Here is a 25,106-nt window from a genome sequence, read left to right as displayed (position 1 = left end):
TTGTAGTGGTTAGTTATCAATGTTTAGTGACTTCATTAACTTTTTAAGGTCTATATTCTTTATGTATGCAGATTCTGAAGTCTCTGCTTGATTAGTTTAGTGGTCAGCTATGATCGGACAGTTATTTCCTTAAATTCCTTCAACTAATGGATCTTCCACCCTTTTGTATGTATGTCTGGGAATTAGGGTGTGCCTTCAGGGCTCTGGCACTTTATAGGTCTGCCTGCCTTCACCACCATAGATGAGAGATTAGGGGGACTTCTCAGACCTTTCCTGTGAACATATACAGCCTAGCACATGCACATGGCTTTTTGATTCCCAGGAATGTGTCAGAGCTTTCCAAAGCCCTCGATGGATAACTCATTCCACAGAATTTTAGGTTTTTGGTTAGCTTCTGTTTTCCCCAGCTGGTATCACCACTTCAGTTAGCTGTGATGTTAAACAGTTCCTGATTCCTTTGGGAAAACACCCCAGAGATAGGGATTTCCTCACTTAATGATATCTGCATTAAGTCAGATAAAGATATTAATAAGTTCTGTGAATGGGCTTTTCCCAGGGAGCTGCCAGACAGTAGTGGTTGTTCTCTGAAAATGTGGCATTTTGGGCACCTCCAGACCCATTCTGCTGTCTCCAAGAGCTGGTAGTTTTCACAGCTACCCTGTCTCTAAAGCTGGTTGTTTTCAGAGATACTGTAGAGATGAAAAGAGGGAGAAGGGCACAGGGAAAGTTTAAATGCCACAGAGCTTAGTTCTAGAGAATCAACCATTTTCTTGCAACGCTTTGGTTAATTTCTGTGTTTTGAAAAAGTTAATTTTGACCATGTTTGCCACTGTGCTTATTGCTTTCAGGGAGCACCATTCTAGAAGTGCTTTTTCTTTCTAGGTGGCTTTAATGTCAGAACTATTTTTGAGACACAAATTTCAGACCAGAAAGTTGTTCAGTGAGTACAGTATCAGAAAAATGGAAATGGATGTGCTCCAAGGCTACACGGTGATTAAGTCTGGTGCTTGTTTCCACTTCGGAGAGATGGATATTTATGTCTCCAGGGGAATGTTGTACCTCATCTTTCTGTGTACAAGATCCAACATGATTGAGGCCTTTCCCTTAAGCCTTGAGCTCATGAAAGAAGGGAGGGCTGTTTGCTGTTGATAATAAAGTTAGAGTGCATGTCTCAGCCTAGAACCCTAATAAAGCCAGAAGAACCTAGTTGTGGCAGTCGGGTTTGGGGATTGACTGGTTGATAGTGAGCTGTTGGCTGGGGACCCTTAAGATGCGCTTGCTGTTGACTTGCTACTTGAAGTGCGTCTCAGGAACCATAGCATCAGCACTGCTTCAGAGAGAGCTTGTTAGAAATGTAGAACCTCAGATTGCTCTCCACCCTTACTGAATCGAAATCTGCATTTTAACAAGGTGATTTATGTTCACATTAAAGTCTGAGAAGTACATGCCTATAGAATTTTTACATCTTTATGTGGTTGTCCTGGGAAGATCCCTGCAATTGACTAGCCTCATCTAATTCATGTTGGTATTTCTCAACCCAAATCTCAGAAGTATATTATCAGCTTCCTTAACAGTTTGGAGGATTCTAGTCTTTGTACTATCTCGTCCTTCCTGTAGTTCTTTATAGTGGAGATAAAGAGTTGAATTTGAAGAATATCAGAGAAAGAGATAGTTCATCTGAGCTGGAGTAGTCCAAAAAGGCATCATTTGAGTTAGGCTTTGAGGAAATAACAGGAGGAGGTGTGTACATATCAAGTGGATGAAAGAATATGGGCCAACCTACAGAGGTGGGAGTTATTTATTATATGCAGATCTCCAAACTGTAAAATTTTGAAGGCCTAAATTATGTCTCGCTCTAGATCCTCAGTGACTGGCACAGAGTAGGCGCACTGTAAACTCTCTGTGAACTGAACAGTGGGAGGATTAGCTTGACTGGAGGTGAGGGATTATATAAAAATTATGGGAATTGATACACATTTGGGGGGGAAGACTAGATTATGGGCACCTTGAAAGCTTGGTAAGGGTTTGTATTTAAATTTGGTGAGTAATTTTCAATAAGGCATGAGTGGGTAGGAGGATGCTTATTTGGGGTTGTTTTTAGGAAAATGGTTAACAGGTTAAAAAGACACTTTCAAACTCCAGAATATAAAGCCCTTCAATATATTCTTGACTATTCCAGATATGCAGATATTTGAGATATACTATAGAGATCGCACTTGAAGAGGAGAGGAAGCTGGAGAGATATCATAGACATTGGTAGCACCTATTAATTTTTTATAAGTTACAAGTTCCTAAGCAGGAGAACCATGTGAAAAAATGGTGTTTGAAAGTTATTTAAGCACAGTGAAGTGCTAGGTGAACTGGAAGAGGAAGAGACAGGAGTCAGGTAGACCAGGTAGGGGTCTGTTTTCATAGTCTAGGAGATGCAGGCAGTAGATGTAGACCAAGGTAACGGTGGGACAGACGTTGTTTGCTACTGAAGTTTCTGTTATTATAAAGGAGAGAAATCTCATCAAGCAGTTGAGGCCTTATATTGAAGAGAAAGAAGAAAGGATAAAAGAGATAAACCACCTGAGGCAATAGGAGTAATACCAACTCTCATAATCTTCATGGTGAGGATTAAATGAGCTAATTCTTACAAGTTGCCTGGGAAAATGCCTGGCACATGGTAAGCACTCAATACATGTTAGCTATTAGCTGTTATTTCCTGGAAGAAAGGACCTCCTGGTGCTGTCAAGTGGCACTTCTGTTCCTCAAAATCAGCACCCAACTCAGTGCTTATTTGTAACAGATGCTTAATAAATGTTTGATGAATGGATGAATGAGAAATAAAATCTCTCTCAATGTAGGAATGAAATATATTGATTCTAAATAAAATCACATTTGACTGTTGATTTCCATTCTAAATATAATCCCCATGGAGAATTGGGGGAAAGTGGTTATTGATCTCTAGTCTTTTACTCTCCCAATTAGCTTTATCTCTCCTTCTCTTTATTTTTTCCTTTGCCCACTGCCACCCTAATGGATATCTATCTGTAGATTCATGATTCTTGGAGACCAGCACTCCTTGTCTGTGTTTTATAGCAGATGCTCAGTAAATATTTGTGTTAATTGATAAACCAATGTGTTCTAGGCCTATGGCTCATACTTCAGAGCAATGCTGTTAGTGAGAAAGATACTCTCTTTTCTGCGCCATATTTAAATTAGCTTTTAAAAATAATTTGTCCTCTCTGAGTGATCACTAAGATATTTGGTGGTGGTTGCTCAGTTGCTAAGTCATGTCTGACTCTTTGTGACCCCATGGACTGCAGCATGCCAAGCCTCCCTTTCCCTTACTACCTTCCAGAGTTTGCCCAAGATCATGTCCATTGAGTCAGTGAGGCTATCTGACCATCTCATCCTCTGCTGCCCTTTTCTCCTTTTGTCTTCAATTTTCTCAGCATCAGGGTATTTTCCAGTGAGTTGGCTGTTCACATCAGGTAGCCCAAGTATTTGAGCTTCAACTTCAGCATCAGTCCTTCCAATGAGTTTTCAGGGTTGGATTCCTTTAGAATTGACTAGTTTGATATCCTTGCTATCCAAAGGACTCTCGGGAGTCTTCTGTACCTGTGTGTGCTCAATCGCTGCAGTCACGTCTGACTCTTTGCAACTCTATGGACTCTAGCCCACCAGGTTCCTCAGACCATGGGATTCTCCAGGCAAGAATACTGGAGTGGGTTGCCATGCCCTCCTCAAGGGCATCTTCCCTACCCAGGGTTCAAACCTGCATCTCCTGTGTCATCCTGCATTGCGGGTGGGTTCTTTACCACTGAGCCATTGGAGAAACTCCCAAGTATCTTCTCCAGCACCACAATTTGAAAGCATCAGTTCTTCAGTGTTTGATACAATCTATTTAATTGTGGCTAAACTATTTTATGCTGAAATACATTGAACATTTATGCATGAGCCAATATCCCTAGAAATCTCATCATTATTTAACAGAATAATTGAAGTGAGAGGAAAAGGATTGAGTGGTTCATATTTCACTTATATTTCTTCACCCACCACTAAATAAAATATTCCGGAGAACATTTTGCTCCAGAGAGCAAAAGTCGGGAACTTTATCCACCCCATCACCATGTGACAGCAAACCAGAGTGGAATTAAAACAGAAGCAAGTTGGAGAGTGGAATTTAAATATCTAGCAGCTCTTTTCAAGAATCCAAAAGTTCTTTTCAATTATCACTAGGGCTATGTGATAGAAAAGAGAAGTGTCCGTAAATCAGTTCAGTCACTCAGTTGTGCCCAGCTTTTTGCCACCCTATGGACTGCAGCATGCCAATATTCCCTGTCCATCACCAACACCTGGAGCTTGCTCAGACTCATGTCCATCAAGTCGGTGATGCCATCCAACTTGTCTCCTTCTCCTCCTGCCTTCAGTCTTTCCCAGCAGCAGGGTCTTTTCTAAGGAGTCAGTTCTTTGTGTTAGGTGGCCAAAGTATTGGAGCTTCAGTTTCAGCATCAGTCTTTCCTATGAATATTTAGGACTAATTTCCTTTAGGATTGACTGGTTTAATGTCTTTGCAGTCCAAGGGACTCTCAAGAATGTTCTCCAACACCACAGTTCAAAAGCATCAATTCTTCGGCGCTCAGCTTTCTTTATAGTCCAACTCTCACATTCATCATACATGACTACTGGAAAAGCCATAGCTTTGACTATATGGACATTTGTCAGCAAAGTAATGTCTCTGCTTTTTAATATGCTGTCTAGGTTCGTCATAGCTTTTTTCCAAAGGAGCAAGCGTCTTTTAATTTCATGGCTGCAGTCACCATCTGCAGTGGTTTTGAAGACCAAGAAAAGAAAGTCTGTCACTGTTTCCATTGTTCCCCATCTATTTTCCATAAAGTGATGGGACTGGATGCCATGGTCTTCGTTTTTTGAATGTTGAGTTTTAAGCCAACTTTTTCAGTTTCCATGTATGGTGGTGACATTTTCAGCTTTAAAGAATCCTGTTTTTTTTTTTTTTGTCTCTCTTTTTTTTTGGCCACACACCACATGGCATGCAGAACTTCTTTGATCAGGGATTGAACCCAGTTCTCCTCCAGTGGAAGCACAGTCTTAACCACTGAACCACAGGGCAGGTTTATGCTTAAGGGATCTTATTGTTGTTTAGTCACTAAGCCTGTCTGACTCTTTGCACCCCATGGACTGTAGCCCGCCAGACTCTTCTGTCCATGGAATTCTCTAGGCAAGAATACTGGAGTGGGTTGCTGTTTCCTCCTCCAGGGAATATTCCCCACCCAGGGATCGAACCTATGTCTCTTGCATTGACAGGCTGGTTCTTTACCACTAAGCCACCAGGGAAGCCCAAGGGATTTTACAGGGGCTTACAACTGGTAAAGGTCTTAGTTTAATTGGAAAAATCTGTAGAAATGCAAATACCAGTTCTTTTGACATCTTTGGGTCCTTCTGAGTTGGCTTGCATTTTGACATTAAACAAGCCTTTTCTTTGAAAGTGAAAGTCGCTCCGGTCTGTGCATTGCAGGTGGATCCTTTACCAGCTGAGCCACCAGAGAAGCCCAAGAATACTGGAGTGGGTAGCCTATCCCTTCTCCAAGGGATCTTCCCGACTCAGGAATTGAATCAGGGTCCCCTGCATTACAGGTGGATTCTTTACCAACTGAGCTATTAAGGAAGCCCCTTAAGAAAGAGCACTTAAGAAAGAGCAATCTAATTTAGGTGATTTGAGAGGGAATATGCAACCATTAAATAAATGTACTTCTAGCTCACATCATGGCCGATTGGTGAAGATGAGGGCGGGGACATAGGGGAAGAAATAGGATGGATTAGAAGAAGGAAAGGGGAGAAAAATATGCACACAGAGGTAGACAGATGCCCATGGAAATAGAGAAGGGTAAGAACCTCTTGGGCTTCCCTGGTAGCTCAGCTGGTAAAGAATCTGCCTGCAATGCAAGAGACACCAGTTCGATTCTTGGGCTGGAAAGATCTGCTAGAGAAAGGATAGGCTACCCACCCCAGTATTCTTGGGCTTCTCTGGTGCTCAGACCGTAAGGAATCCTCCTGCAAGGTGGGAGACCTGGGTTAGATTCCTAGGTTGGGAAGATCCCCTGGAGAAGGGAAAGGCTGCCCACTCCAGTATTCTGGCCTGAAGAATTCCATGGACAGAGGAACCTGGTAGGCTACAGTCCATGAGGTCACAAAGAGTCGGACATGACTGAGCGACTTTCACACTTCACTCGCAAGAACCTCTTGCAATTCTGTATTGATTAAACACTTGTGAGCTGTTCTTGTTAATGGCTAAAATAATTGTTTAATCTATCTGAAAACCTTTTATATGTCTTGTATGTGTCTTGTATTGTCAAATGTGAAATAATGTAATGTGTCTTTAAAATTTTTACCAGGTCAAAAAAGAAATAGAAGGATAGAGAAGGGGGAGGTTTGTGAGTTTTGAGGTGCTTGTCATACGCTGTTGCTCACTTGCACTGGTTTCTGTACAAATGAGTTGTTTAAGCATTTGCCAGAAGAAAACTCCTCCTATAGCAGTTTGCCAGAAGAAAACAAATTCTTCTTTGGACTATAGCAACATTAACCCAAGTGATGTCTTTCTGAGAGAACAGATACAATTAAGCCAAAGGCTGGAGGTTTGCCTGCTCCCTTGAAGAGAATGCAACTAACATTAACTGAATCCTTTCACTGAAGCACATGTTCTTTATAGATTATCTAATTTAATCCTTCACAAATCCAACCACAGGTCCTGTTATACCTATTCTATGGATCATGATATATTCATTCAGGGGTTTGCTGGGTAACATAACCAGGTAGTAGAGAAGCGTGCACCATCCATCTCCTGAATCCTGCTCTTTCTGTTTCACCAGCTGCATCCACGTCTCTTTCCAGAACTTAAAGGAACTTCGGAAAATCATCCAAGGTTCCAAATTGGTTGAAATTGCTCCAGGCTTCAGACTGATAATAATTTGCTTTATTGAATAGCAGTGCGTCACTGGGCCCCATGCCAGTCAGCCAAGCTTCTTATCCATTTAAAGTAGAACAGCATCCAGTTGGTTGCAGGGAGCATTGTATGTACCCTCCCTTGACAGATGGTTTTCTCTTTGGCTTTTGAAATTCCTACAGGAAGGAAGTTCACAGTTTCTCCTGAGAACTTAATATGGTTATTGCCAGAGTCAGTCATAGGATCATCAATACCATGGACCCTTTCCCCTCCTTTTAAGTGTAGGGTATTCTCTAGGGCCTAGCTTCCCTGCTGGCCAGAGATGGTGCTACAGCTTTTCCTGTAATACATAGAAATTACATTTACAAGGAATACTATGAGTAAGGAGTCGGCAAGCTTCTTCCCTGGGGCCAGATTTGTGTGGCTGTTCTTAAAGTTTCACTGAAACACAGCCATGCTTATTTGTGTATGTATTGTCACAGGCAGACCAGTCAGTCCTAGAGGAAATCAACTCTAAATATTCATTAGAAGGACCGATACTGAAGCTGAAGCTCCAATATTTTGGCCACCTGATGTGAAGAACTGACTCCTTAGAAAAGACTCTGATGCTGGGAAAGATTGAAGGCAGGAGGAGAAGGGGTCAGCAGAGGATGAGATGGTTGGATGGCATCACCGACTCAATGGTCATGAATTTGAGCCAGCTCCAGGAGATAGTGGAGGCCAGAGAAGCCTGGTGTGCTGCAGTCCATGGGGTTGCAAAGAGTCGGACACAACTTATTGACTGAACAACACAACAGTTGTCATTGGCTGCTTTTGTGCTTTGATGGTGGAGTTTAGAAGTTGCAACAGAAACCGTATGACCTGCAAAGCCTAAAATATTCATTACTGGCCTTTTACAGGACAAATTTGTGACCTCTGTTATAGATAAGTCACCAAGAGAATTCTTGCAGTGATAAGGAAGCTGTAGCAAAGCTAGGATGTTCTCTAGGCAGTTATACTATGAGGGTCAGCTGCAGATGTTTTCCATGTGCCCCTCATTGTGTTTGGGGGGAATCTGAAAGGGACAGGGCTCTTAGTTATATGATGAAAAGACTCCTCAGAGTAGCAGTTGGGAGTCCCTGATAGGAAGATTGCTTGTGCATCAAAATATAGACCCATGTGTCTCTGTTCTGACTGTGTCCAGGCGAGTCTGGAAATTGTGACTCCTTGAAACCATTCAGCCAAGTATTCCAGCTGATGTTTTGTGATTTTTTTTTCTTTGTTTTAAAATAAACTTTGTAGAATCTTTTTTTTTTCCCCTCACAGCTCTCTAAATATTCTGTTTTGAAACATTTAATTACTCAGGTTATTTATATGGAAAGGTCTGATAATGTTTCTATGGGAGTCTGTTATTTATTCCTTTTGCTAAATTTTATCTTATATTAGGGGAAGGGCTGAGGTTGGTTACTATGGTAACATTCTATAAACTGCAACAATCCTATTAGGGACGAAGAAACTATAGTCATTCTGGTGGGAAGGCAGCATGGGTAGTGGGTGGTAGTCTTTTTATTTTTATTTTATTTTTTTAAAAGAAAACCTCTCCCACTTCCATCCCTTTTGCATTCATTTATTTTAAGCTTTGCAGTGTAAAATACCAGCGTAAGAAAGGAAAGGAGAAAGGGCTCTTGTCTCTCTTCATTAAATTTCTGTCATCTTTATCTGCTCCATTTTAGGTATACCCTACTTTCTATATGATCTTTTATTCATTTTTGTGTTCATTTATTCACCAAACTTACAAAGAGGCCTACTCTGTGTTAGAGATGAATTAGAGAATCCCTGTTCTCATTTTTCTTTCAAATTACAAATTCCTTGAAGTCACTAAGGACTTTAATTCAGTTAAACAAATATTTGTGAGCATTTGCTCTATACCAGGCATTATGCTGGCAAACAAAACGGAGGCTTTTGTCAAAGAACATTGTTTTGCTTGGTTGAATAGCACAGGGAAGGGCAAATGATTAAGCACTGAGCTGTTTAAAATAAAATTTGATGAATGCTATTGCAGAGGTGTGTAATCCACTTAACTCTCCAGCCTGGAGAGCATAGGAAAGTTTTTTTTCAAGGGAGGTGACATCTGGGCGGCTTTGAAGACAAAGAGGCATTTTCCAGGTAAAATGCTGGGGTTGATAAGGCATTCCAAGCAACTCTGGACCAGCAAGAATAGAGGTGTGGTGGTGAGGGAGCCCTTGGCTTTGTGCATGAGATCTCTAAGAACATGCAGATGAGTGGTGGTTGAACACGTAGGCAGGATCCACCGAGAGAAGTTATGTCTGGTAGCCACTGAAAAATGCAGGCAGCGGAGCGACGTTGAGTGTTCTGTTTAAGATCTTTCTGTTGGCGGTGTGTGGGATGGGCAGATAATGAAGGGGAAGGAGCAGATTGGGTTGAGAAGGATATGGAGATCTGTAAAAAATGACAAGGTTCATCTTGGGACACAATGAGTTGAGGATGAGCCCCACCATATTGGACTGTCTAGTAGGCAGCTGGAAATATGGGCCCAGGAGTGAAGGAGATGTGGATGGGAGCCAGAAATCTGGGTGCCATCTGAGAAGGCTTGTGGGGAGGCACAGCGGCCTCCTGGGAGATAATCATGAAACAGCCGTTCATTCTTTAAATCTGCGTGGTGGGGCGTGTCCTTCCATGCTACTGCTGGTCACTCTTACGTAATTAAAATAAAAAGCCCCCAAAACAGCTTTCAGTTGTAAAACACCACACTAACTCCGTCACTAAGACTTCCAGAGATTGGGAAGAGTAAAAACTCTAGACTTGAATCAGAATGGAGGCTTCCTCCCTCTCCAGCTCTGGCCTGCCATGGGCCTCCTGCAGTCAGGGAGAAGACAAGTGGTCAGGCCCCTGTTAACTCCACACTGCTCTTCCACCATTTCTTCCTATTTGCTGGCCTCAGTTGCAGACCTCTCTCTCCATCTGTCTTTTTTTCTTTTTCTTGAAGTGTAGTTGCTTTACACTGTTATGTTAGTTTTTGGTGTACAGAAAAGTGATTCACATACACACACATACATACAAACATGTATGTAACTCTTTGTCATATTATTTTCCATTATGGTTTATTACAGCATGTTGAATTACTTCCCTGTGCATATAGTAGGAGCTTGTTGTTTATTTTGTGTATAGTGGTTTGTGTCTGCTAATCCCAAGCTCCTAACTTATCCCTTCCTGACCCCCTTTCCCCTTTGGTAAGTTTGTTTTCTATGTCTGTGAGTCTGTTTCATAAATAAGTTCATTTATATCATATTTTAGATTCCATATATAAGTGGTATCACCGGGCTTCCCTGGTGGCTCAGAAGGTAAATAATCCACCTGCAATGCAGGAGGCCCAAGTTCCATCCCTGAGTTGGAAAGATCCCCTGGAGAAAGGAATGGCTACCCACTCCAGTATTCTTGCCTGGAGAATTCCATGGACAGAGGAGCCTGGTGGGCTGCCTTCTGTGGGATCACAAAGAATTGGACACAATATGTACCACGTTTCTTTATCCATTCCTCTGTCGATGGGCACATGAGTTGCCTTCACGTCTTAGCAATTGTAAACAGTGCTGCAGTGAGCATTGTCGTTGTGTAGTCACTCAGTTGTGTCCAACTCTTTGCCACCCCATGGACTGCAGCCTGCCAGGCTCCCTTGTCCATGGGATTTTCCAGGCAAGAATATTGGAGTGGTTTGCCATTTCCTTCTCCAAGGGATCTTCCTGACCTAGGGACTGAACCCATGTCTCCTACATTGGCAGGCGAATTCTTTAGCGTAGAGCCACCAGGGAAGCCCAGTGAACACTGGGGTGCATGTATCTTTTCCAACTAGAGTTTTGTCTGGATATATGCCCAGGAGTAGGATTGCTGGATCTTATGAAAGTACAAGTGTTTGTTGCTCAGTCATATCTGACTCTTTGTGACCCCATGGACTGTGGCTCACCAGGCTGGATCATATGGCAACTCTATTTTAGGTTTTTAAGGAACCTCCATGCTGTCTTCCATAGTGGGCTCCATTGCAGACCTCTCTAAAGTTGAAATTGGGTTGGGAGAGAGGAGGGAGGAAGCAGTTAAGTACCTATGTGACTCATGGTTGTGTTTCTCGTGTCAGTGCTCTCTGAATCTAGCAGGTATTTAAGGTGACTTCTTCTCTTTGAATATCTGCTATGGCATCTTTGCAGCCTCCACTCCCTCATTGCTAAGGATCCCTATTTGCAGTTCCTGGAGACAGGGCAATGCATTGCTCTCCTGGCTGCAGTTTTCTCAGCCCCTAGGCTCCTGGTAACGCATCCACATAATCTCAGCCAAGGGCCGTGGCGGAGTGTGTAAGCCAGCCCGGACATGGCTGTCCCTAGCACACAGTCCACACTGTGTTCCGTGGGGGACCCTCAAGCGTCCTTTGTTTCTGCAGACTCTGGGAGTGCAGCCGCCTCTCCTGAATTCACCATCAACGCAGCCAGCAAGCCCATCTCTATTTCTAGGTTTCAGCTGTGAATCAGACGCAAGTTTGTGTGTCTCCCAAATTGCTTGAACTGCTGAGGACAGATGTGTGTCTGCCTGTTCCGGCTCCTCTGTTTTGATGTGAGATGGAGAGGCAAGCAAGCCTAATCAACACCCTCCTTGTTTGGAGGGATGTATACTCTCCACTCATCAGCAACTGCCTTGGAAAGTCCCCCCCACCCAAGATGTCCAAATCTTGATCCTTTGTACCCTTACTGGGGTAAAGGAATTATGAATTTCACAAATAATTTATAGCCACTTTCTTTGGTAAATTTTGCAAATGGTCTAGCTCCCCTTTTGAAATTTACTGTCGGTTGTTCCTTGAGACTTCAGAAAGAATATTCATTGGAACATCTTGTTACATAGGTAAAATTTTTTCCCCCTCCTTTCTGTCAAACTTTCCTATGCTGTTGCAGAGAGAATTCTGCTACACAGAGGCAGGATTTATGGCCTCTGGGATGTGTTTAGTGGATAACAAGGGTGGAACCAGGCCGTGTTGTGGTAGACAAGAAAGTGAAAGTCGCTCAGTCGTGTCTGAGACCCCTTGGACTATACAGTCCCTGGAATTCTCCAGGCCAGAATACTGGAGTGGGCAGCCTTTTCCTTCTCCAGCGGATCTTCCCAACCCAGGAATCGAACTGGGGTCTCCTTCATTGCAGGTGGATTCTTTACCAACTGAGCTATCAGGGAAGCCTGGGTCTCTCTTGATGAGAAGTTGGGCGTCAACAGGACCCCAGTTTACAGTCATTGATCTCCCCCATGCTGATGACTCCCCAGTGTCTCTGTAGCCCAGACCTCTTCCTGAAATGCAGGCTCTTAGATCCGGCAGCTTACTGGGCTTCCCTGATCAAAATATTACAAACTTACCTCACATCATTATCTGAACCCCACCCTCCACCCCAAATACCCAGCCATCTTCATGTCATTTCTCTTCAGTCTTAATAAACGGCACCTAGAAAATCTACCTAATTGCTCAAGTCAGAAACCTGGAGTTTGAGCATCTCTAGGTTCTTAAGCTTGTATGTGCTGCCGGCATCCCTTCTGCAATCTAGTGATGTCTAGTGACACCTTTCAAAATCATGTTTTTACCTCCAGGGGGCCATTATGGAAACCAATGATATGGAAATACAGTTCTATGTGGATCATTTGGAATCTGTGAATTTTCTTTCTCTCTCTTACGTCTCACAGTGGTTCAGTATCAGTCATCAGTCACCTTCTGGATAGTCTACATGCATGCTAAGTCACATCCGACACCATGAACTGTAGCCTGCCAGGTTCCTCTGCCGATGGGATTTCCCAGGCAAGAATACTAGAGTAGGTGGCCATTTCTCCTTCCAGGGGATGTTCTCCAGCCAGGGATCAAACATGCCTCTCCAGCATTGGCAGGAGGATTTTTTTTACCACTGAGCCACCTGGGAAGCCCTTTGGATAGCATTCAGTTTCATCTTATCTAACTTAACTGCTACTTCTTTAATCCAGGCCTTCGTCATCTCTCACTTGAATTACTGCAAAAACTCAGGTAAATAAACTGGTACCCCCACCTATTCAGAACCTAGTTTTTGAAAGTTGTCAACAGCTCAACTAACTTTCCAGTCAGGCTTGCTAATGATGAGGATCAGGTTAGAGGTTTTTTTTTTAGAGTAAAATATATATTCATTGAAATGCATAAATTTTAGATATGCAGTATGGATACATGAATCCTCAACCCATCCTTCCTTGTGTCAGACTCACATGTTTTGAAGTTAAAGAGCTTTTCCATTTCCCCAGGAGTTCCCTCTTCCTTTCTTCCTCTCTTCTCTGTTAAGGCAAGCAGTGTTCTGTTTTTTTTTTTAACTCTTAGTTCAGTTTTACCTGTTCTAGAATTTCATAGAAATGGGATCATACAGCATATATTCTTTTTGTGCCTTTTACTCAGTGTAGTGTGCATGAGATTCATCTATAGAATTGCCTGTATTATTAATGGCTCATTCATTATTATTGCTGAATGTCAGTCCATGGTATAAATAAACCACAGTTTGCTTGTGAATCTCCTGTTGATGGACATTTTGGTTGTTTAGATCTCTGACGATTGTGAGTAAAGCTGCTTTGAACATTCTTGAAGTCTCTTTGTGGGCATATGCTGTCGTTTCTCTTGGGTAAACACCTGGCAATGGGGTTGACAGTGGGTTATGTTGACTTTTATAAGAAAACAAAACAAAAAACTGATAGATCTTTTCCAGAAGTCCCATTTTATTTCCCACTAGCAAAGTGTGAGCATTCTAGTTGGGCTGCATCCTCACTAACATTTGTATCCTCAGTGTTTAAAACCTACTGTTTTAGTGGGTTCATGATGATATCAGTATGGTTTTATTTTGCATTTCCCTGGTAACTGATGCTATAAAGCATTATTTCTCATTTGACATTCACATGTTTTCTTTGGTGAATTGTATGTCTGGGCTCTTTTTTTTTTTTTTTTTTTTTTTGCTTATTTTGTTAAAAAATTTTTTTTTTTAATCTCACACCCTAGTAAAGTAATGCTCAAAATTCTCCAAGCCAGGCTTCAACAGTTCGTGAACCGTGAACTTCCAGATGTTCAAGCTGGTTTTAGAAGAGGCAGAGGAATCAGAGATCAAATTGCCAACATCTGCTGGATCATTGAAAAAGCAAGAGTGTTCCAGAAACGCATCTATTTCTGCTTTATTGACTATGCCAAAGCCTTTGACTGTGTAGATCACAATAAACTGTGGAAAATTCTTCAAGAGATGGGAATACCAGACCACCTGACCTGCCTCTTGAGAAACCTGTATGCAGGTCAGGAAGCAACAGTTAGAAGTGGACATGGAACAACAGACTGGTTCCAAATGGGAAAAGGAGTACGTCAAGGCTGTATATTGTCACCCTGCTTATTTAACTTATATGCAGAGTACGTCATGAGAAACACTGGGCTGGAAGAAACACAAGCTGGAATCAAGATTGCTGGGAGAAATATCAATAACCTCAGATATGCAGATGACACCCCCCTTATGGCAGAAAGTAAAGAAGAACTAAAGAACCTCTTGATGAAAGTGAAAGTGGAGAGTGAAAAAGTTGGCTTAAAGCTCAACATTCAGAAAGCGAAGATCATGGCATCTAGTCCCATCACTTCATGGGAAATAGATGGGGAAACAGTGTCAGACTTTATTTTTTTGGACTCCAAAATCACTACAGATGGATACTGAAGCCAAGAAATTAAAAGACGCTGACTCCTTGCAAGGAAAGTTATGACCAACCTAGATAGCATATTACAAAACAGAGACATTACTTTGTCAACAAAGGTCCATCTAGTCAAGGCTATGGTTTTTCCAGTAGTCATGATTGGATGTGAGAGTTGGACTATAAAAAAAGCTGAGTGCAGAAGAATTGATGCCTTTCAATTGTGGTGTTGGAGAAGACTTTTGAAAGTCCCTTGGACTGCAAGGAGATGCAACAAATCCATCCTAAAGGAGATCAGTCCAGAGTGTTCATTGGAAGGACTGATGCTGAAGCTGAAATTCCAGTACTTTGGCCACCTCATGCGAAGAGCTGACTCATTTGAAAAGACCCTGATGCTGGGAAAGATTGAAGGCAGGAGGAGAAGGGGATGACAGAGGATGAGATCATTGGCTGGCATCACTGACTCAAAGGACATGAGTTTGGGTAAACTCTGGGAGTTGGTGATGGACAGGGAGGCCTGGTGTGCTGCGGTTCATTGGGTCTCAAAGAGTCGGACACAATTTAGCAACTGAACTGAACTGTATAGGATTTAAAATTTCTAGACGTAAGTCTCTTATCAAATATATGTTTGGTGACTATTTTCTCCCAATGTGATACATGCTCATTAATTTTCCTAGTGTTATTTTTCTTAAGCATAAAAATTTTCATTTTTATTTTATGGTATTGCTTTCTGATTCCCATCAGAGAAATCTTTACCCTGTCCTCTATGAAGATATTCTCCTATGTTTTCTTCTAAACGTTTTATATCTTAACTTTCATATTTATATGTAGGAGCAATTTTGAATTGATTTTTGTGCATAGTATAAGATGAAGATATCTTTTTCCATATGGGTATCTAGCTGTTTCAGCATAATTTGTTGAAAAGCCTCTTCTTACTTTAAAGAACTGTGTTGGTTACTTTGTCAAAAGCCAATTGCCTATGTAATTGTGTATTCATTTCTGGACTCTGTTCTGTCTTCTTCATCTGTCTGTCTTTATGTCAGTTTCACCCTCTAGATTAAAGGTATCTTGAAGTCCTATAGTATAACTTTCCAATCTTTGTTCTTTTCTAGTAATGGCACCCCACTCCAGTACTCTCGCCTGGAAAATCCCATGGATGGAGAAGCCTGGTAGGCTGCAGTCCATGGGGTCGCTAAGAGTCAGACACAACTGAGCGACTTCACTTTCACTTTTCACTTTCATGCATTGGAGAAGGAAATGGCAACCCACTCCAGTGTTCTTGCCTGGAGAATACCAGGGACGGGGGAGCCTGGTGGGCTGCCGTCTATGGGGTTGCACGGAGTCAGACACAATTGGAGCGACTTGGCAGCAGCAGCAGTGATTATTTTACTGGTCTAGATCCTTTACATTTTCAATTAGATTTTAGAATTATGTCAGTTTTTATTTATAAAGCCCTGCTGGGATTATGACTTGGTTGCATTGATTCATCTGGTTAATTTGCATGCATAGTTTCTTGATTAGCTAGGGACTGAGAGTTGGACTGTGAAGAAGGCTGAGTGCTGAAGAATTGATGCTTTTGAACTGTGGTGTTGGAGAAGACTCTTGAGAGTCCCTTGGACTGCAAGGAGATCCAACCAGTCCATTCTGAAGGAGATCAACCCTGGGATTTCTTTGGAAGGAATGATGCTAAAGCTGAAACTCCAGTACTTTGGCCACCTCATGCGAAAAGTTGACTCATTGGAAAAGACTCTGATGCTGGGAGGGATTGGGGGCAGGAGGAGAAGGGGACAACAGAGGATGAGATGGCTGGATGGCATCACTGACTCGATGGACGTGAGTCTGAGTGAACTCCAGGAGTTGGTGATGGACAGGGAGGCCTGGCGTGCTGCGATTCATGAGGTCGCAAAGAGTCGGACACTACTGAGCGACTGATCTGATCTGAGGGGGTTATTTGCAGATTTCAGTATTCACTCCCTTTGTGACTTCCTTACTTCCAACATACCCTGTAACTTTCTGAAAGTTCTGCCTTCCCTGAAATTATCTGACATCTTAGCCCAGTAAGAAGCTTAGGCTTTATGCAGGCCCAGCTATCTGTGGAGTGAGAGTGCTCTCAGGTAAAAATTTGCAAACTTGCAAACTTCATCCGTTACAGTTTGCCTTTTAATGGCAGTCTTCTCCAGTTTTTGCCATACCTTGGTCACTTTTCAGTATTTTTTAGTAGCTAAAAAAAAAAAAAATTGCACGGATTTTATCATTGTTATTTGTGGAACAGTTGTTTTGAGCTGTTAGGAAAAGACTGAACATCTCCTTCAACTGCCATGCCGTGGTTTCCTTGCCTCTTACTTCAGCTTCATAATCCATCTGCCCATGGTCCCCAGAGCTATCTTAGAAAAATGCAAACATGAGCAAACCATTCCTTAATCAGTGGCTCTTCATTGCTTTCATTGTTTCTCATTATTTTCTTTTCCTAGATTTTCCATTTTTATTTCATGTGCTCTTTGATTTTACTGACCATTTGGCGTTTCCCTAGACAGACCCTTCCCTGGAACAATCTCCTGTTCTTTGCATATGTAATGGTTCCTTTCTGAAATGCCTCTCCCTTCTTTATAGCCTGGCTAACTCTTACGGTTCTTTCAAAGTCAGCTGAAAGCATTAACGCTCATGGGAAACTACCTCAAATTGTGTTTCTCATGCCTTCTTATTTTCCCATTGTTCTTGCTGTGTCTTAGTATCATAGGACTTCCCTGGTGGCTCAGATGGTAAAGCGTCTGTCTACAATGCGGGAGACCTGGGTTCAATCTCTGGGTTGGGAAGATCCGCCGGAGAATGAAATGGTTAGTATCATAGAGCTTATCAACTTGCATTTACTTATTTAGTCACTTATTTGTTACCTCAAGTATGAGGCTTTGAGTATGAGGCTTCCTTTAGAGAAGGGTCAATGTCTTAGTCATTTTTGATTGTCCATCGCCTAGTATTCTTGTCAAAGGAAATAAAGGAAGATGGATGGGCATTATAGTCAAATTATGGTTGCTTTGTAAATGCAGACTGTAAATTGTAGGTGCCTGACCGGGCTTCCCAGGCGGCACTAGTGGTGAAGAAGCCGCCTGCCAACGCAGGAAACGTGAGAGATGTGGGTTTGATCCCAGGGTCAGGAGGATCCCCTGGAGGAGGAAATGGCAACTCATTCCAATATTCTTACCTGGGAAATCCCATTGACAGAGGAGCCTACCAGGCATGAAGAGTAGGATATTACTGAAGCAATTTAGCACGCATCTGACCATCCTAAATTATTTTCCCTTGGTCCTTTGGTTCATGGCCCTGGATATTTTTATTTTTGCATGCATGCTCAGTTGTGTCCAACTCTTTGCAGTCCTTCGGACGTAGCCTGCCAGGCTCCTCTGTCCATGGGATCTCCCAGGCAAGAATACGGGAGTGGGTTGCCATTTCCTTCTCTAGGGGATCTTCCCCACCCAGGGATTGAACTTGTGTCTCCTGCATTTGGCAGGCAAATTCTTTATCATATTTTATTGCCAGTGTGAAATTAAGGTAGAGCCTCTAAATCAAAGTAGAGCCATAGAAATGCCCCATTCATCCTGAGCAAAGCCTTTCAGGAGCCTTAGAACATGTGTATTCCTTAGATACGTGTATATAATCCTTTAAAGAGACTAAAGGTCAGTTATGAGTAGAAAGCAGTGACAAAATAATGAGCCAATGATGCAACGGTTTCACTTATTGAGAAGTGATTTAAAGTTTTGTGAACACAAGGGAAAGGGCTGATTATGATTTCAAAACTCAAGTGTCTCTTGAAGCTACACGGTCAGCAGTGTGGCACAGGGGATGCTGACAGAAGCGTGACCATACTGCTCTGGCTGTTGCTTTGTTGGGAGCCAAATCCATGGTATTTATTTGGACATGTCAGCCAACTTCTCTTTCTCCCTTTCTCTCTTTCCCCTTTCTTCTCTCCCTCCTCGCTTCTTCCCTTCCCTGTTTCTCCTCTGTTTCCTCCTTCCTTTCTCTCTTCCCTCCTCCTTCCCTCTTTTCTCTCTGTTTCTTCCTTTCTTTCTCCCCACCCCCTCACATTTTCAAAGATTTTTTTCCCTCCAATTAATGATTATTTCATTATACCCTCTTTCTTTTTCTGGTTTTTCCTCTCCCCTTGGATTAATCTGCAAAACATTGCCTTCCTGTATTCACTGCGCTTTTGCTCCAAGCCTCCCAGCAATAAACCTGACCCCTCAGATACCTCTCCTTTCTCACAAGGCCATCTCCTTTTATCGTTCCTTAAGACACCGATAATCCACTTTCTCTGTTCAATTCCCTCAGACTCGTTATTTGCATGTTTACAAGTGTTTATATACATGTATACTCTTTTTTTAAACTTTTAATTACAAAAATAATAAATGTATTATTCACACTGGGTTTCCCAGGTGCACAATGGTAAAGAATCTGCCTGCCAGTGCGGGAGATGCAAGCAATACAGGTTCTATCCTTGGGTCAGGAAGACCCCCTGGAGGAGGAAATGGCAACCTACTCCAGTGTTCTTGCCTGGAAAATTACATGGACAGAGGAGCCTGATAGGCTACAGTCCATGTGGTCATTGCAAAGGGTCAGACATGACTGAGCAACTGAGCACACACACATTATTCCTATAGAATATAGTATAAAAATGGAAAATTTCTCCTTTAAATGCACCTGCTCCCAAAACACCTCTTTCCTCCAACCCAGAGGTAACTGCACTTAACCATTTGCTATGTTGTGTGGCTTCCAAAGTTTTTCTAAGCATCTGTGAATGCACACACATGCTTACATATAGCAAGATGATGAAAATATTTGCCCACTAGTATGGTGATGATGAAAATATTTGCCCACTAGTATGGTAATGTAAATAAATTCAGAATTCATCACTTAAAAATAGGTTCTATTCTTTAAGTGAACTACACTATATTTAAATGATATCAAGTGATATGTTAGTGGGCATATCACTATATCACTATCTACCAAGTGATATGTTAGAGGGAAAATCATTCATCATATCATTCTGATAATATTCAAAGCATTTGTGGATTCCTCGTTGGTATAATGCAGCTGTCTCTAGCTAAGTGATAGCCCTGTGTGACCCGTGGGTTGAAATAGGAAACGCATCAGTCTATTCCACAATTCGCTTGTGGCCTTGATAAGTATCAGGTTGTTGAGCCCAGGGTTTTGTTTCCAGCAGAAGGTTCCTGGACACACACCTGAATGTGTGGACATGGAGAGCTGGTGCTTTGGCTCCCAGGTGAGGCCCCCGGAAGCCACCAGCTGCACCTGCTGTCCGTGTTGGGCTCCAGGTGCATCTGCACGAGCTCTGTTTCCTGGTCCAGTCACCCACCTCTGTGACCACCACTGGACAGTGTTGTTGAGTTATCTGTGGGCTTATTAAGTGCAGGATTTCTCTTTCCCCATCACTATGGAAGTCTTTAAATAGTTTAACAAAGGATGTGGCTGTGGAGCTTCAGTGACTCAGCAGTGAAGAATCTCCCTGCTGTGTAGGAGACATGGGTTCGATTCCTGGGTCAGGAAGATCCCCTGGAAGAGGAAATGGCAACCTACTTCAGTATTCTTGCCTGGAGAACCCCATGGACAGAGGACCCTGGTGGGCTACAGGCCATAGGGTCGCAGAGAGTCAGACATGACTGAAGTGACTGAAGACACACACAGCTGTGCCAGTGAATAAAATATGTGTATCAATCCTGTATATACCTCACACATATTAAATTCATTATATGTGCATATGTGTATACACAAGTATTTATGTATCCATAGACCTCAAAGAGCAGGCACAGTTGCTGCTGCTGCTGCTAAGTCACTTCAGTCGTGTCCGACTCTGTGCGACCCCATAGATGGAAACCCTCCAGGCTCCCCTGTCCCTGGGATTCTCCAGGCAAGAACACTGGAGTAGGCTGCCATTTCCTTCTCTAGTGCATGAAAGTGAAAAGTGAAAGTGAAGTCGCTCAGTCGTGTTCAACTCTTCGTGACCCCATGGACTGCAGCCTACTAGGCTCCTCCACCCATGGGATTTTCCAGGCAAGAGTACTGGAGTGGGGTTCCATTGCCCTCTCCACAGGCACAATTAAGTAGGCAAGAAATAAGAATGGCAGAGGTACCTGGGTAGAAAGTGAGGGAGAAGAGGAAAGACCGCAGGTCCAGAGAAGTGTCCACATTTACCCTCCTGGAATGAGTTATCTTTCTGCCAGACTTGAAGAAAATCCCTTGAGTTTTATTTCCTCATCAGTCTTTCCAAGGATATTTAGCATTTGCACTTTTCTGAGCACTGAAGCACAGTCCGCATGCAGGCCTCTATCAAATGCTTTGCCTACTTTAATATTTTGTTTTCATAAAAAGTGGAATTTGTCTTTTGAAGACCACAAACTGCCCTGCTGGATCTTGCACTTGGCTCCCCAGCTTAGATGAGAAGAACTAATCCCCATTTCCAAGAGCCAAGGAGTTAAAAAAAGGAAAGAAAGAAAAGCAGAGAAAGAAAGAAGGAAGAGAGAAGTGAGTCAGAGGACTTCTGCCTGTGCGTCTGAGTCAGCTTAGTGTGTTAAGAAAAAAAAAAGAAGCTATGTGTGGAGACCTGCCTGGAAAAACTGCTGAATGGAAAGCTTGAGGATGGCTGATAGACTTTGACAGCAGACTAAGAATTTTCGTGCCTCTTTGGAAATGGTGAGCGGCCACTAATAATGCTCCCGTGACATCACAGAAATCTTGACTCGTGCTCGTCTTGCTCATTCTCTCATGAAGCCCATCCCAGCTCCTTTTCATACAGGACCTTCGCTTAAGGGGGTTGAGGGAGAAGAGGAGACAGGAAGACAGGTGGAGGTGCTAGTCTGCCCGACAACCGTTTACCCCAGCAGTCTTTTTGGAGACTCCAATGGCCTTTTTGGAGAAGAGGCTGTTTGATAAAGGTGACCTGTGAACAGTCGGCTACTATTGGCAACTCAGACAATGTGGGACCGCTGGAAAGCAAAACACCCCTGGATGGGGGGAAGGTTGAGTTCAATTTTATTTTTTATTGTGTGTGTGTTGGGGGAAGTGATGATAAATGTGTGTGTTGTGGGCACAGATGCAGTTTTATGATATTCATGCATATGAGGGTGAACGTTTTAGTTTTGTTTACAGTAGGGGGAAAAATACCCTCCACAGTTATAGATCTGATGTGGTAGAAGTTGCATCGCAGCTTCTAGTTTTACTCGGTTTTCACAAACTTGTGACTTTCTGAGGAAAATCTCTGTCTGACTGACCCATTTCAAAAGCAGTTTGGAAAATGGGAGGTTTTTTTAAACTGTTTGTAATGTGCTTTTCATGTTGCTCAAACTATGACTGTGAATTCTGTTTGATTCACTGTTGAATCTGTTGGAGAGTTTAAATACAGTCCACATGCAGGCCTCTATCAAATGCTCTGTGTACTTTAATATTTTGTTTTCATAAAAAGTGGAATTTGTCTTTTTTTGTTGTTTAAATAGTAGCTTCTTTCCCCTCTGGTGTTAGTAAACACATCTCTAAGGCATAGGTGAGCACAGTTACAATCACCCTGTCAGTGGCAGCTGGAGATACCAGTCTGGGGCACAGACCCACCGGGCAGCATACTCACAGATGTGTTCTTATTACTGTATCGCTCTGTAAAGCAAAGTTCATTTTCTAGAACTAAAATTCCAGTTGAATGTCAAGGATCTTCTTACCAGACCCTAGTAGTATTTTAAAACAGGGACCTAAATTAGTCACCCAAGAAGTATTTTAAGGTACTCAGTTAAGAAAATGAGTTTAGTACTTCCCTGGTGGTCCAGTGGTTAAGACTCTGAGCTTCCAATGCAGGGGGTGCGGGTCTGATCCCTGGTTGGGCAAGTTCTGCAAGCCGTGTGGCTCGGCCAGAAAAAAAAAGAAAGTCTAAGTGACTGAAAAAAGTTTGGTAATGTTTGCATCCCCAGACTTGCTTACTCATTTGTAAACCTAGAGGTCTCACCATGTATAATGTCTGTGCATTAAGATATAGGATTTTTCTCACCTTCTGCACACTCTCCCTGTCATGATAGAAAGAACATGGATTTAGAGTCAGTCTTGAATTTGAATCCCCTTTATGACTCCTGTGGCCTTCCGCAGGTTACAGAGGCTCTGAAGATAATGGCTACAGGTTAGTACTGGAGTGAGGATTAATGCAGATTAATTTCATAAAACATCAATCTCATTTAAGATTGACAGCTATGGTATTTTTTTAATGATAATACTTTTCTGTTTCTTTACTGTAAAATTAAGTTAAAAATAAAAGGTTAATGAGAAGAAAAAAAAAACCATCAATCCACATTAAGGATGTGGAAAACATCAGTTTCTCCATTTTTCTTGTTTCCTGATTGTCATTATGTATGTGTGTGTGTGTTTTCTTTCTGAGCCTTGGGTTTCTCCTCAGTTTAGATAGAAGGTGATCTTGAAGTATCTGAATCCGGATTCTGTCAACAGGGTTTTTTCTGAATTGGTCTCTTGTCTTGATAAACAGCCACCCATTCAGCCGAGCTTCTTGATCAGCATCTCGTTTCTCAGTTCCTCTGTGCTCCCCTGGGTGCACAGAGGCCCTGTCACATAGGTGACCCGTCACTTGGGGACCCTTCAGGGTCACTATTTCAGGGCTCCAGCATCTCCTGGGGGTCAGGTCACCTTTGCAGGCAGACTCTTTAAAGCAGTAATCTGTTTTTTTGGCAAAGAGCCTAATAGCATCTTCTCTGCAAGTTAATCATGTTTATTCACTCTGATCAGAGTGGGGATTTTCCCGAATTGTCATGTCTTTGCAGAGTGTTTCCAACCATTATGTGCTATAAATGCAGCATCATTTTATGCTTCTACTTGTTTTTGCTAATATAAGAGAAATCCCGTTATAAATAATTCCAAGGGATTTTGCAGATTATTTCACTGGTTCAAAATAAGAGGATGGTTCCCTAGATCGTGGAGCTGCTGTCATAGATGGAGTCTATTGATGTAAAATGGGGCATAATGTGATTGCCCTGTGGGCGCCATCCTTGTACAGAATGAGGTCTGCTCAGAGAAAGCTAAAGCTACCAGGGGAGCAGGTCTCTGCATCTGGCGGTTCCTCCATCCTTCGACATTAACTCAGAGCATTTCACCCCACTGTGACACTGACTCACCCACCCCCTCTCCACCCCTATTGTCTAGTTCTGATGTGCTCTGGCCCCACTAATTCTAGGGCTATACTGGCTTATGCCTCTTTCATTCTAGGAGGAAAGAAAGCTGGTCTTTACTAATAAAAGTGTGAAAACTGAAATGTCACCACTTTCAACACAAACAATATATATTTGTTGAATGTATGACTACAACAACTTGGAATAACTGCCAGCCGTGTTTCCAAATATTTGAGGCCTATTTAAGTAAAGAGGCATGAATAATTTTAAACTGGATTTTTTTTTTTTTTTGCATTAGCAACAAATGTGATGAAACCTTAAAAACAAATTCTCATCCTTAGGAGTGGTTGCCTCTGGGGAGTAGTATCAGAAGCTGGTCTGGGGACTTAGGCTGTTCATTATAAACCGTTCTGCATGCTTTCTTTTTTAAAATCAGATGTATGTATTACTTTGACTTTTTAAAAAATCCCTCCCTTAAGTAGGCTTAGTTCAATTTAAATAAAATTTGCTGAATGCCTTGTGCCAGACATTGTGCTGGTCATCTCAGCTCAGCAGCAAATAAGGACCAGCTCTTGCCTGGGAGTTCATAGTCTAGTTGGAGAGACAGAACAGACCATAGGCATATTAAAATAATATGATGCCAACTTAGAGGGAGGTAGCCATGGAGTTAAGTGTCTCCCTCCCCAGATATTCTATTCATACATTTATTTTTAATTTCTGTCTTTATGATGAGTATATCTGAACAGCATTCTAATGATCACAGTTTTGGTTTTAGTGGAAAAAGAATAGATGAGACTTGATCTAATCTTACTCGACATGGAAGCCTCCAAAATGAGTCAGAGAGAGAGGCATAAAATCAGTCATGAGTTTTATTTTGCTCCTTTCTCTCTGGACATGAGCGCAAACAGTGTACACTGGGTCAAAATCATAAAGAGGAATAGGCTGTGCATGTCTCAGGACATTTTTCATTCCCTTAAGCCCACAGCTGCCAATTTCCGTGTCCACATGCAGAGGATTTTTAGTGACTTCCAATGATTCTAGTGCACCCAAGAGCAATGCCATCTTATTATTAGAAGGTGTTTCCCAGCTTGAGTTGGAGGCAAGCTGAGCATCTGTCTCAAGCCCTAAGTCCTCCTGGTTTTACTGACAAAGCTTCCAGATTCATCTGGGGTCTGGTAGACAGATTTGAGTAAATCTCTCAGCTTGTTCAGTAGCTCATGAGGTTCCACTGTCCTCAAAGAGCAAAGCAGCATTACTTTGTATATCACCAGAGTGTACCGAGTCATTTTGATTTTTAAAATATTGTT

The 25,106-nt window shown here is 42.3% G+C and overlaps 1 protein-coding gene across 2 annotated transcripts in view; it reads left to right on the top strand.

The window, feature by feature from the left end:
• DGKI (diacylglycerol kinase iota) overlaps nt 1-25,106 on the top strand; it is a 514,234-nt gene that overhangs the window by 56,973 nt on the left and 432,155 nt on the right. Inside the window, exon 1 of one of the 2 annotated variants that reach the window (XM_024991169.2) lies at nt 20,533-21,663. The exons of the other annotated variant lie outside the window; for it this stretch is intronic. Coding sequence (XP_024846937.1) covers nt 21,620-21,663 — 44 coding nt within the window. The 5' untranslated portion in view covers nt 20,533-21,619. Of the gene's footprint in view, nt 1-20,532; nt 21,664-25,106 lie in introns of those variants that run through there. 2 annotated transcript variants of the gene reach the window in all.

The sequence above is a fragment of the Bos taurus genome, chromosome 4, assembly GCF_002263795.3.
Source record: "Bos taurus isolate L1 Dominette 01449 registration number 42190680 breed Hereford chromosome 4, ARS-UCD2.0, whole genome shotgun sequence".
Classification (NCBI taxonomy): domain Eukaryota; kingdom Metazoa; phylum Chordata; class Mammalia; order Artiodactyla; family Bovidae; genus Bos; species Bos taurus.
Note: the sequence above shows the minus strand (reverse complement) of the source record. Positions and strands in the feature narration are given on the sequence as shown.